The sequence below is a fragment of the Lathyrus oleraceus genome, chromosome 6 (genome assembly GCF_024323335.1).
Source record: "Lathyrus oleraceus cultivar Zhongwan6 chromosome 6, CAAS_Psat_ZW6_1.0, whole genome shotgun sequence".
NCBI classification, from domain to species: Eukaryota; Viridiplantae; Streptophyta; class Magnoliopsida; order Fabales; family Fabaceae; genus Lathyrus; species Lathyrus oleraceus.
In genome coordinates this window covers 405,805,508-405,820,875 of record NC_066584.1, presented here as the reverse complement: position 1 = coordinate 405,820,875, position 15,368 = coordinate 405,805,508, and the positions used below count along the sequence as shown (strand labels likewise).

Genomic DNA, 15,368 nt, shown 5'->3' with positions numbered 1-15,368 from the left:
TGAAGGTTTCGACATATCACAATTCTGTTGATATGATCACCAAGACATTACCAAGTTACAAGTTTTTCCACTGTATGTAGTTGATAAAGTTGAATGAAGAAAGCTAGTTTATTTCCTTGATGTTATAGAGTTTGTTTCAAGGTGGAGATTTGTGAGATATTGGATCGAACTCTAGTATGGTCGAAGGGTAACTTCTTGGTTCGACAATCCGACATGATCATTAGCATGTCGTCAAAGTCTGTTCACATGTTGTAGTCGAAGTATGATAGGATTGTTAGCATGTCGAATTGGGCCTGTTTGTTATGTCTAATTGTTTAAGTTAACTTGTGTAATGGGCCCGTGTGTAAAAGCTCATTAGTTTAATGTGTTAGTTTTCTTGTAAATAGCATATTAGTCTCTCATTATTTCATAACACAAATCCTAATTAGGGTGAGAGAAGTTATTTGCTACTTTGTAACACTTGTAATCTTGTTCCCAAGAGAAAGTAAATAATATCAGTTTATAATCAATTTCATTGTGTTCTTCTTGTTTCCCTCTTTCTATCCTTGTGGATTTCTTACCGATCAAGGAACCGATTTCACTGTGTTATGCATCGTTTTTCACAATATATATATATATATATATATGATCAATTTACTCAAAATATAAATTTTTTTAGCTTACTTATAATCATAACCTTTAAATTTAATATAATTTAATGATTAATTACGTAAAAATGTTAATTAACCATTAAATTAGATTCAATTTAATGACTATGATTTGGAATAAACTAAAAAAACCTTACTCTTGAAATAAGTTGATTATATATATATATATATATATATATATATATATATATATATATATATGATCAATTGACTCAAAATGTAAATTTTTTTAGCTTAATTTAAATCATAACCTTTAAATTGAATATAATTTAATGATTAATTACGTAAAAATATTAATTAACCATTAAATTAGATTCAATTTAATGAATATATATAATATATATATATATATATATATATATATATATATATATATATATATATATATATATATATATATATATATACTCATAAAACATTATGAATTTAAATTATAAATTTAACAAATTTTATTATCAAAAAAGAAAAATTAAAAAGTTTTTTTTTTACAATAAACTAAAAAGATTTTTTTTAAGAACATAGGAATTATAAACTGTCAACTTTCTACGGGTTTTACCAATCTAATAAATGTAAGCCCATTATTTTTTTTCTTGCATTACTTTACTTTTTTCTCATATAACATTGAATTATTTCATTCGACCAAATAACAAATATATTTGCTTTGACTCAAGTCAATTTTGAATAGATTCGGTTTTAAAATCACAAACACATTTCAGTCTAAGATAATTTTTTTATCATCAACCTATTTAAAATGATCACAGATCACTTTGCCTCAATAATCACTTTGTCCTTCTCTCTAATTCAATATTATGCACATGCATGTCTATGTGTATTTTTTTTACAGATCATTTCACTGTCAAAACTGAGTAATATGGGGAAAAAGGGTTGGTGGACTACTTTTACAAAAATAGCTTTTTTTAGTTTTGAATTTTAAATTCCAATTGGTAGAAGACAATATATCAACTCCACAAGGTGCTTTGCTAAAGTAAATTTTGTCATTGACGAATTAAAGCTTAGTGGAACTTCTTTTTAAGAAACAAAAAGAAAAAGGATTAGGGTACCTTATGGAACCTAAAAGACACATGGATTAATATATGACATTAAGATTAGATGAGACATGAGGATAAGAAAAAATAAAGAGCATCCATATTCCATATACCATATTTATATTATTCTTTAGTATCCATTCAAGAATAACCCAAATCTGGTTCATGATGATCTTGCTTCACAAAGAAGTCCAAATGGGACCATACAATCCAAAAAGCAGCATAATTTGTAGTTACCAAAATGACCATCAATATAGAGTTCTTAATTCCTTGCTTGCCTTGTCTAAATGCATATGGAATTTATGCCTTTGCAAATTGTCCTATACCTCAAGAGATATTGAAAAATATGTAACAAATATGTTTGTTTTTTATAAAAAAAATTGATATTACTTTAGAATACTTGTTGGATTTTTAATCATAAAAAAAGGATAAATATGTTAATTGAGTCATTAGGGGAAAAAAAGACAGAAAATGAGGAAAACAAGAAGGGCAAATGTGTCATTTAAAAAAATAACTTCCTTAACAACTAAGTACAATGTCATGATCATTCACTCATTTTCACATACATTGATCAACTAAAGTTTCTGAATACACTCCTTTTTAAATAGACATAAAGAAGATACACCATAAGAAAAAACCAAGAGAGAGAAACTAAGAGTGAGAAACATGTATAGGTTTAGCAACACAGTGATAGGGTTCTTAAACTTGTTAACACTATTAGCATCCATACCAATAATTGGAGCAGGATTATGGATGGCAAGAAGCAGCACAACTTGTGAAAATTTTCTCCAAACACCCCTTCTTGTAATAGGTTTTATTGTACTTGTGATATCATTAGCTGGTTTCATTGGTGCTTGTTTTCATGTAGCATGTGCACTATGGTTGTATTTGGTGATTATGTTGTTGCTAATAGCAGCACTATTGGGTGTAACTGTGTTTGGCTTTGGTGTGACTAGTAAAGGTGGTGGTGTTGAAGTTCCTGGTAGATCTTATAGTGAGTATCATCTCATGGATTATTCACCATGGTTGAAGAAAAGAATAGAAAACCCTAGGTATTGGAATACTTTAAGGAATTGTATTTTGGGTTCTAAAACTTGTGACAAACTTGCTTCTTGGACTCCTTTGGATTATATGCAGAATGATATGTCTCCAATACAGGTACACTTTTTTTTTTATCCGTAAAATAACCACCAGAAACTCTGACACACAGTCATTAGGTCAAACCCTGGTAGTAAATATCGACTTTTGTCAGATGAGATAGAATTTACGTAAGTCTTATGGTTGTGTTATGATGATGCAGTCAGGATGTTGTAAGCCACCAACAGCTTGCAACTACAACATGGAAGCAGTGATGCTGAATCAAGACTCAGATTGCTACAAATGGAACAATGCACCAACAGTGCTATGTTATGATTGTGATTCATGCAAAGCTGGTGTACTTGAAAACTTAAGAAGGAATTGGCATAAATTATCGGTTCTCATAGTCTCGATGCTTGTTCTTCTCATAGGGATTTACTCCATAGGCTGTTGTGCTTTCAGAAATGCAAGAAGAGCTCAAACGGATTATCCGTATGGCGAAAATCGAATGACCAAAGTTCGACCAAGATGGGATTATCATTGGTAATTAGTCCAAATTAATGTTTTTTTTGTGTGTGTCTGAAACTTTATACTACAAGAAATCTTGCATAAAGATGGTTTATGTTATTTGCTTTTTATTTTTCATAGGTGGAGATGGTTGCATGACAGGAAAGAACAGCTTTATTAGCAGATAAGCTCTACCATCCATGGATTGTGACATTTTACTTTTTTTTACAGTGTTTTGTTTGTTATTTCTAGTATCAGTTTTGTAGTTGGATGCTTTTTTGTATAAAACTTGATTTTGCTTTATCTCAATTATCATAGTAGACAATTGCTTTATTTTGCTTTTTTCTTTTTTTTTTTATATTTGTGGATTTTTTTTAGTTCAATTTTAATGCATAAAGTAGGCTGAATTATACAGTGGGATTAGAAAAGAAGAGAATACGCACCATTATTGAATTTTTATCTAGATATAATCAAAATCTTTCAATTATAGGGGATAGTTGTATGTATGATTGGAGATGGGATAATGGTAACTTTTTAAAAAGAAAAGTATATATAGATAAAAAGTTCCACTTGCTATTCTGTTCTTAATGAGTAACTCTTGCTAAATAATGCAAATAATGCAAGATGGATAAATAACCGAATAAATACTTAAGGATTTCATTAGACATAAATATAAAAGACCAACAAAAAAAATTATCATACATAAATAAAAAGTAGTAGTGTATTGTTTTCTAGCTAGTATATCATTTATTTAATTTTATTTATTTTTGAACTAGAATAGAGAGTAGAAGAAATATTGAAAAGTTGTGCAGAAGTTTTTGGGATGTGATCCAAGTGAACAAATTGGATATTTGTAAAAGGTTCGCATTTTAATGCTTAAGTGAGTGTTTGAATAAGTCAGTAAATTGCAAGTCTGCGTACGAGAATATTTGGGTGTGACTCATGGTCAGCTTATTTAGAAGAGATTATTAGAACTGTTCCTGATATGTCTGACATGGAGTGCGAACAATCGTTGGATGTGATCAACAATTGAGATGAGGGAGGCGGTCTTCCTCATATGCATTGTCCAAAAGTGAAGGTCATCTTGTGTGTTAGTAAGTGGAACACCTTTTGCTGGATTTGACCTATGAATTGGGTCAGTCATACCGGGCATTTGGCCAACCCGTAATAGTTGGGCCTCAAGTCCTTGCTATCAACTGTGAAACGAGAAATGTTGAAGAGGGAATAAGTGAGTCGGGTTGGGAATACATGTCGTTGAGAAGTTGTATCAAGAAAAGAGAGCTTCGATGTGGCATTGAGATAATTGGGATTAGAAACATGCACAATGATGCTTCTTCTATAGACGAAAAATTATTACGATGGAGGCCTCCACATGCACCCACGCGCGCAGGGTAGAAAGATGGCGCACATAGGTGTATTCGAGTGCATTTAAGTGCAATTACGGGTTCAAAGTTTCATATAGGTCATTGGATACGTTTGTTTATCTTCTGTTGAATTATAGTTGTTGAACTTGGTGTTATTCATGAATATAAAAGGGGGACTTGAATTGCATTTTCATTTTTTGACTTTTTCACCTTGCGTGCTATCACAAAGGTTTTGTTTATTATTTTCTTGATTGTCACTGTGATTTTTGAGTTACAGATCATCTTGTTGGAGTTTTTTTGCATTCTTCACTCAAGTTTTAATGACGACAATAATGATTAAAGTAAGTGGCAATAACTTTCAACCTTAATGATGGTTATCTAACCAGAGAAACATCTCACACCTCATCAATAAAAGGAGACTCAATATTAAAGTGCTTATATGATTAGAAGCAATCTAACAACGAATCTTAAAGCCTCGGATAAATTGTGAAATCTCTCCAGGTCATGTTTGTCTGTTTGAGTGGATCGAATTTTGTAAAAGTAAGGAAATAACTTAGAAATACTAAGGCAACTCACAGACATACCTTAAAATATTTTTTTCAAATGTTTTCATCTCATAAACTATTTTCTAAGCCAAGTCAAGTGATTTAAAAAGCTGCCCAAATTTTTACCAAACAATTTTTGAACTAACAAATCGATTAATAACTTGTGTCAATCGGTTGGCAAAACTTTTCGGAGCTAGTCAGTCGATTGGAGCATTAAGCCAATCGGTTGGAAAAGGACTAATCGAGTAACCAATTATAATGATAACACATTAATGACTTGCAACGACTTTATATCCAATATTTCCTATTTAGGCATGGTAATCGATTAAAAATGGCATGGTCAATCGATTGGAGCATTATGCTAATTGATTGACTCATTAATTCAACCCATGGATCATTTCCTTTTTTGGATTTTCCAACTCCTATGTAATGGAGGCTCACATCCTCTTCATTTACGCCGCTTTCTAACAATTTACATTTTTTTAAGAATTTCTCTCTCCCTCTCTCTCTAGAAAATATTTCTTTCACTTAAAATTTCCTTAATGTTTGTAAGTGAAACTTTCCTTGTGAGGAAGAGTTTTGTAGGGGTTGTGCTATTTGTTTAATTCATAGGATTGTGATACTCTTGGGAAGATTGATTTGGTTCGTAAGATAAACCACTAGCTCCATGTTTAGAGAAATTATATTGATCCCGACCATCCTTAAGGGCTTATAACTCCCTGAAGCAAGGTAGAAAAATATTTGAAGTGTATATGGATAAATTCAAAGGATTTAAGGATAAATATTACATTATTGCCCCACCAATCGTGTTACTCACGAAAGTCTCTATGAGATTCCACTAGCTTCATTTGAGGCCAGAGAAAGGCAGGGGGTTAATTATGAACACATTGTTTCTAAAAATTATTTCATGGTCATGCTAAGTCTAGAAAGATAAGTAAATTATTCTTTATGGTATTCCAATTCTCCCCCATTAACTCCCATTCAATTATGTGTAAATAAGTTTCTCAAGTTTTGGATACATAATCTTTTCCTACATGATTCAAGGACATGTATTTTTTTAATAAAAAGGAGACTTTTTTAACAAGAGACAATGAGGAGGAGGAGGCTTACAAAATTCTTGAATAATCTTTGAAGTATTGAATAAGTTGACCTTGGGTATGTCAAACCTCACCAGGAAAAAAACTTTACATTGAAACTTTCTTGCTACTTGAGATGGTTACAAAGGTGGGGGACCAGTCCTTTCCCATTTGTGATGTCGGAGACACATCTTAAAGATGGTGTCAAGGAGGTTGTAACACCCTAAAACTCGGAATCATAACTAAAAGGATAAAATCCATGTTTTAGGATGCTATTCAAACATAACATGCATACTTTACAAATATTTTCAAAACTCGCAGCAGAACTCAATTAAATAACATAAACTTCAGTTATCTCATTGACGTAAAAATTTAATAAAATCAACATAATCCAACGATTAACTCCAAACAAATAAAATGCCTTGTTCCCCAATGTTACGTATCATAGCATTAAACCAACTAAATAGTGATAAATGATAAAATAAACAAAGAAAACTCCAAGTCCATTTTCCATCTCACAACAACACTTACTCCTCCTGAGTATATGTACAATAATGTACATAGCAACACAAAAAAAAACAATAAAGGGATGAGAATACACTTAAGTATATTAGCAGTGTAAAAGAATGCAAGGGTAGCTTGAATCACACAATCAACAACATACATTCAATTACACAATAACACAACAAATCAATTCACATAGCCTTTATGTATGCAATGTGACTAACAACTCAACTTTATGTATGTGGTATCGATTTGGACATTGGGGGTTTGTTATTGATTTGGTCCACTCAACAATGGTTCCTCATTTGAACCGGGTCCCCACTTCTGAAACTTGGGTCCCCACTTCTGAACCCTAGACAATCATCGGTCCCCACTTCTGAACCAATGACTCACCTCTTTCAACACACTGACACAAAATGTTGCTTGACATACATAGTAATGGAACAACAACAATAACGTTTGTGGTTCCACTTCTAACCATAAACAACAATGAAATACAACACTCACAGTAGTCCTCACTTCTGAACGATTCACCTTAACACAAACACATATAATTATATTCACAATATATAATTATACAAACTACATCACATCTCACATCAATAATATGTAATTATAACTCATCATATAATTATACAAACATTCTGAAACATATAACTATATTCATTAGTAAATAATTATATCGACAATTTACAACTCCTACACATAAGTATAATTCACAACTTATTAAACTCATTATGATATTTTATCACCAAAAATTGTCATGCTTTTCATCAACACAAAATAACCTTCACTTAGATCATTCCAACATCACAAGCTCAACACATGGCAACCATCAATTCACGATTACATGATTTTTTGATAATCGTCTCGTAAGACTTATCAGAAGTAAACATACTCTTCATATTTTCATGCATATATTAAACCTCTAATTAACCTTAATAAGGTAGTATTTTACGTCAGTTACCCAATGCTTTGAATTGCGCCTCAAATGGAGTTATAAAACTCAAGTTATGATGAAAACAATATTTTTAACAAAATTTGCCTCCATGATTCAAACCATGTGTAATTTGTGATTCAAATCAAATTAGGAAGAGGCCACCGAGAGGCTATGATTTGAATCAAATTTTACAGTGTAACCTTTCTGCTAAATTTTCACGAGAATTCCACTTCTAAGCCCAATTTTTTCAAACTAAATCTATCCCAATCCAATTTTTAACGTGAATTATCATAACATATCACTTATACCATTGATTTAACATGTAACTCGTCAAGTATCATTATCATCAATCATCAATTCAACATATAATCATCATCATGTTTATCATTTAATCATGAACCTAATCTTATGTTCATAAAACCAAAACACATCAACAACAAATACAATATTCAGATGCACATAATCATATCATGTATATTTTTAGTATGAATCGAAATACGAATTGCATATATTTTACAACAAACATAACATATTACACACAATTCCATCCAAAACACATAAGTTTCAACAATGGTGACAAAGATAACAAAACCTAGATGAGGGTGAGGATGTCTCTCTATCCCTCATGCAATAACACATATATTAGAATAATCTCCCCCCCCCCCACCTTGATTTTCGCAATTACCCAAGCTTTAGCTAGGGTGATTTTCTTCCCCAATCCCGTGTTCTTCCTTCTTCTCACTTTGCATCTTGCCTCATTCTCTCAATGCAACTTATACGTATCAGTATACTCCCATTAATCCTCACACTTTTATTTTTAAATTAAAATATAATTCCACTATTTTGGTTATTTCACTTTTACCCTTCATATCTCTAATTTCCTTTATTTTTCTAAAAAAACTCTAATTTCCACTCAAATGTCACTATTTATATTATTTTATTTATTATTCTATATTTCTACTCATTTAAAAATTAACTAAAACTTACCGTTAATTTCCACCAGTTTTCCTATCTCCCACCAACATACCCACTAATGTTGCATACCACATGTATTTACCAAATAATAATAAATAACATTATTAAACCAATCAAATAAAAAATATGCAGCTAAATTCAATTAAATAATATAATTGAATTCAGGGTGTTACAACTCTCCCTCACTTATAGAATTTTCGCCCTCGAAAAATGCTTGAACGAAAAAAGCATCGGATAAGAATCCTTCATTCGGGTCTCCATCTCCCACGTCATGCTTCCTCCAACAGGTCCTCCCCATACAACCTTCACTAAGACTATCTCTTTATCTCTCAAGTGTTTCACATTCGATCTTCAATTCTCAATGGTGATGCCACTACGGTCAAGTTATCTCTCACTTGCATATCATCCATTTGATTCACATGAGACGGATATGGAACATACTTCTGAAGTCGGGACACATGAAACATACTATAAAGATTTGAAAGAGATAACGATAAAGAAACTTTGCAGCCCATTTCTCCTACTTTCTTCAAAATCTGAAAAGGACTAATGAAATGTAGTGTGAGCTTTCGATATTTCGAAGCACAACCAACACTTGTCACCAGAGTGACCCTCAATAACACATGATCTCACTCTTGGAATTCAAGTGTTTTCCTTCGCTTATCATGATAACTCTTCTATCTGCTCTACGGTGCTTTAATCTTATCCTGAATCATGCTGATCTTCTCAGTAGTCTGTTGAATGATCTCTGGCCTAAGTACAACACTTTCACTAGATTCATACCAACACAAAGGTGTCTTATACCTTCTACCATACTACGTCTCAAACAGTGTCATTCCAATACTCGAATAAAAAAAATTGTTGTAGGTGAACTCAATCAACAACAAGTAGTTATCCTAATTACCTCCTTGTTCTAGAACACAAGCTCTCAACAAATCTTCTAAGGATTGGATAGTCCTCTCTGTCTGACCATTCGTCTGCGGATGATAAGTAGAAACCAGTCTCAATTTAGTTCCCAAAGCTTCCTACAAATGATGCCAAAACCTTTAAGTGAACCTCAAATCTCTATCTGAAACAATACTCGAAGGAATATCGTGGGAACTAATAATCTTCTCAGTATACACCTCAGTAACTTCTACAACAGATAACAAATCTTTATCAAATGAAATAATCTGATTTAGTTAGCCTATCCACCACAACCCAAACTGTATCACTTCCTTTATAAGTCTTAGGAAAACTCATCACAAAATTCATAGAAATTCTATCATATTTCCAGTCAAGAATACTCAATGGTCGCATCAATACTGATGGCTTTTGATGCCCAATCTTCGACTTCTGACAAGTCAGACAAAAATAAACAAACTCAACAACATCCTTCTTCATACCATGCCACTAAAGCATCTTCTTAATATCTTGGTACATCTTAGTAGCACCGGGATGAATACTCAAACCAACCTTATGACCTTCCTCAAGAATTCTCTTCTTGAGCTCTGGAAAACCTGGTACGTGAACTCCATATTTGAACCTCATAACACCATTAAGATCGATTCTAAAATCCATCTATTTACCTTGATTGATCAACACCAATCGGTAAATCAATACCAAGTCGACTTTCTGACCTTCTCTGATATCTTCAAGAATACCATTAGTCAACTTCAGCATACCTAACTTCACACTGTTAAGAGTCACCTCATATACTAAACTAAGATCTCAAAATTGTTCAATCAAATCAAATTATCTAACCATCAATGTTGACACATGCAATGACTTCCTCCTCAGCGTGCCTGCTACCACATTAGCCTTACCAGGATGGTAACTCAAACCAAAATCATAATCCTTCATAAATTCAATCCATCTCATATGTCTCATATATAGTTCTTTCTTATCGAACAAATACTTCAAACTCTTACGATTGCTGAACACTTCAAATCTAGAGCCATACATATAATGTCACCAAACTTTAAGAACAAACACCACAACGTCCAACTCTAATTCATGGGTAGGATAATTCCTTTCATGAACCTTCCGTTGTATCGAAGTATACTCCACAACCTGACCTTTCTGCATAAGCACACCACTTACACCCATCTTCGAAGCATCACGATACACAATAAAAGATTCACTTGGACTCGGGAAAATCAAATATGGCACTGACACAATTTCTTATTGAGTTACTGAAAACTCTCTTCACAGTGAACATCCCATACATACACTGGACCCTTCTGAGTCACTTGAGTCAAAGATAAATCTAACTTTGAAAAGCCTTTTATAAACCTTATATAATAACCAGTCAAACCCATAAAAATTTTGATCTCAGTAACAGACTTCAGAGTCTCCCACTGCAACACAACGTCAACCTTCGACACATCAACTGTAATACCACCACAAGAAATCACACGACCAAGGAAATTCACTTCACACAACCAGAATTCGCAATTGGATAACTTGGCATACATCTTCTTCTCTCGCGAAGTCTCCAACACAACTCTTATATATCTTGCATGCTCTTCATCTGACTTCGAATACACCAAGATGTCGTTGATAAATACCATAACAAACTAATCCAAATTGGGATGAAAGATTATATTCATGTACTCCAAAAAACACACTTGGCGCATTAGACACACTGAACGACATAATTGAGTACTCATAGTGACCATATCGGGTTCTAAACGCAGTCTTTATAATATCTTCTGGTTTCACACAAATCTGATGATAACCTGATCTCAAATCGATCTTGCTAAAAACACAAGTACCTACCAACTGATCCATAAGGTCATCAATTCTCGAAAGAGGATACTTATTCTTAATTGTGACCTTATTCAGTTGTCAATAGTTAATACACAACCTCGTGCTTCCATCTTTCTTCTTAACCAACAACATCGGCATCGAAGAAACTTCTCCTCAAGAAGATCTGCTAACTGCTTCTTCAACTCACCCAACTCTTATTCATACATTCTATATGGAGCCATCGATGTATGTCTAGTACCGGGTACTAAATCTATGACGAACTCAAATTCACGTTCTAGAGGCAAGTCACAAATATCGTCAAGAAAAACATCAGGAAACTCACACACCATAGATATGTCACTAGCCACAACATCGCTCTTAATTCTCGAAGAAGTGAACATCATGAGCACCTGATCATCCTCCCTCAAATACATCTTAACTTGACTAGCGTACATGAATCTCAAATTTGTGGTCTCTTCGGGTTCGGGAAACAAAAAAACCTTAACAACACCTGCACTCTTGCAATCAGCGGTGCGATGAACTAACCCTTCACACGTGAAACATTTCATAGATTCATAAGCTCTCCTCTCACATGTTTCAATCTCGCTCCTGTTGGCAAGCGGTTAGAAAAACAAACAAGCACTGATAGTTTCACACACATGTTGCATACCCAGGGAGCAGACAAAATTACACAACCTAGGCGGATGGAAATACCCACTCTGATATCACTATGTAACACCCTAAAACCCCGACTCATAATTAAAAGGATAAAAAAACCATTTTAGGATGTTACTCAAATACAACATGGATACTTTACAAATATTTTCAAAACACGCCGCGGAACTCAATTAAATAACATAAAATTCAGTTATCTCATAAATGGAAAAAATTAATAAAATTAACATAATCCAACGATTAATTCCAAACAAATAAAACTCCATGTTCCCCAATATTACAGATCAGAGCATTAAACCAACTAAATAGTGATGAACAATGAAATAAGTGAAGAAAGCTCCAAGATCATCTTCCAACTCACAACAACACTTAGTCCTCAGGAGTATTTGTACAGCAATGTACATAGCAACACAAAACAAACAAGAAATGGGTGATAATACACTCAAATTAATGGTGTAAAATACTGCAATGGTAGCTTGAATCACACACCAACACACATTCAATTATACAACATCATAACAATTCAATTCACATAGCCTTTATATATGCAATGTAACTCACAACTTGACACTATGTGTGTGGAACCAATTTGAACATCAGAGGTTTGTTACTGATCTCGTACATTCAATAATGGTTCCTCATTCGAACCAGGTCCTCACTTATGAATTTCGGGTCCCCACTTTTGAACCCCGAACAATCACTGATCCTCATTATTGAGCCAATGATTTACCTCTTTTAACACACTGACACACAATGATGCATGCCATACATAGTAATGCAACAACAACAACAATAATGCTTATGGTTTCACTTCTCACCATAAACAATAATGCAATATAGAATTCATAGTAGTCCCCACCTCTGAACTACTCACCTCAACACAAACACATATAATTTTATTCACAACACATAAATATACAACACATAATAATACCCCAACACATCACATCTCACATCATCATGTAATTATAACTCATCATATTCTGAAACATATAACTACGTTCATCATCACATAATTATACTGATAACTCATAACTCCTATACATAAGTATAATTCACAACATATTAAACTCATCATGATATTTATCACCAAAAATTATCATGATTTTCATCAACACATAACAACCTTCACTTAGAACATTCCAACCTCACAAACTCAACACATGGCAACCATTAATTCATGATTACATGATTTTTCGATAATCGTCTCGTAAGACTTATCACAAGTAATTATATTTTTCATATTTTCATGCACGTATTAAACCTCTAATTAGCCATAATAAGGTACTATTTTCACGCCTCAAACGAAGTTACAAAACTCAAGTTATGATGAAAACAATATTTTAAACAAAATATGCCTTCATGATTCAAATCATGTGTAGTTTGTGATTCAAATCAAATCAGGAAAAGGCCACCAGAAGGCTATGATTTGAATCAAATTTCACAGTGTAACTCCATAATTCGAATCAAATCAGTCTGCAGAGTTTTTCTACTAAATTTTCACAAGAATTCTACTTCTAAGCCCAGTTTTTTCAACCTAAATCTATCCTAATCCAATTTTTAATGTGAATTATTATAACATATCACCTATACCATTGATTTAACCTTTAACTCATCAAGTATCATTATTATTAATCATCAATTCAACATATAATCATCATCATGTTCATCAATTAATCATGAATCCAATCTTATGTTCATAAAACCAAAATATATCAACAACAACTACAACATTCAGATGCACATAATCACATCATGTATATTTTTAGTATGAACCGGAATACAAATTGCATATATTTTATAGCAAACATAACATATTTTCATACAATTCCATCCAAAAACACTTAAGTCTCAATAATGGTGAAAAAGATGACAAAAGCTAGAGGAGGAGGATGATCTCTCTCTACCCTACAATAATACATATATTAGAGTAATCCCCTTATATGAATTTCCAACAATTACTCAAACTCTAGCTATGATGATCTTCTTCCCTAATCTTTTGTTCTTCCTTTTTCTCACTTTGCATCTTGCCTCATTTTCTCAATACAACTTCTACGTATCAGTATACTCCCTCAACCACGACACTTTTCTTTTTAAATTAAAACATAATTCCACTATTTTAGTTATTCCACTTTTACCCTTTCCATCTCTAATTTCCCATATTTTTTAAAAAACTCTAATTTCCACCCAAATATCACTATTTATATTATTTTATTTATTATTCTATATTTTTACTCATTTTAAAATTAATTAAAATTTCTAATTAATTTTCACCACACTTCCTAACTCCCACCGACATACCCATTAATTCCATATATCACATATATTCCCCCAAATAATAATAATAAACATACTAAATCACTCAAATAATAAAATAAAATGCAACTAAATTCAATTAAATAATTTAATTGAATTCAGGATGTTACAAGGTTGTGTGGACTTAGGGTCTTTTGAAGGTGATTTTGGATGAGATCATCGAGGCAATGGATGTCACAAATAAGGAGTAACATGGTGAGAAGGACATACCCATGAATAAAATTGAACCAAAAAAATGGGCATAATGACTAAAGAGGCGGTATCAACAAGAGAGACAATGTTTCGAAGAAACTTACTACTTAATAGGAATCACAAATGTTGAAAATGCGTCTTGAGATCTATCATTAACTTTGATACTATGATAGGCAAGAAAAGGGATCCAATGACAATGAACTTGCACAAAAAACATAGAGAATATCCTAATCCAAATAGATTAGTTTTGGATGGAAATGATCGGTCCCATTTTTCTTTCAAGCTTCAACTCGTATTTGAGCCCATTTGGGAAAGTTTGGATGAAGAGCAGTTACCAATCTTTTAGACACTTTCATAATCAATTATATAGTTGATTTTTCTTCTTCCAGTCAATTGCTATAGGCCCCAGTCGATTATATAGTTAAAAAAATTCTTTTAATGAAGTTGACTATTTCCTAATCAACTAGCTAAATCTTGAAAACATTTTTATGTGTTTTATTAGTTTAAAAAAAATTATGTGTGTATATGTCTGTGTGTGTGTGCGTGTGTATGTGTATGTTTCCTTGGTATATTAGGAGTTACTCTTCTATTTTCACAAGGCTCTGGTCACTCATACAGACACGACTATACGAGCTTTCACACTTCATCTCTTTCATAACCTAAGGATTTCCATATCCTTTTTTAAATATATTGATCTTATAAGCACTTTAATTGAATCTTGAGTCTCCTAACTAATGAGGCTTAAGATTTCTTCAAGTTTGGTTGTCATCATCA

General features: G+C 32.6%; 1 protein-coding gene across 1 annotated transcript; it reads left to right on the top strand.

Annotated features, from left to right (window-relative positions):
- Positions 1 to 2,225: 2,225 nt before the first annotated feature.
- On the top strand, positions 2,226 to 3,610 carry LOC127097978 (tetraspanin-6). Its single transcript, XM_051036476.1, has 3 exons — positions 2,226 to 2,851; positions 2,994 to 3,313; positions 3,419 to 3,610. The coding sequence occupies exons 1-3, from the start codon at positions 2,360 to 2,362 to the stop codon at positions 3,456 to 3,458; spliced, it is 852 nt and encodes a 283-aa protein (XP_050892433.1). The 5' UTR covers positions 2,226 to 2,359; the 3' UTR covers positions 3,459 to 3,610.
- The last annotated feature ends 11,758 nt before the right edge of the window (positions 3,611 to 15,368 follow it).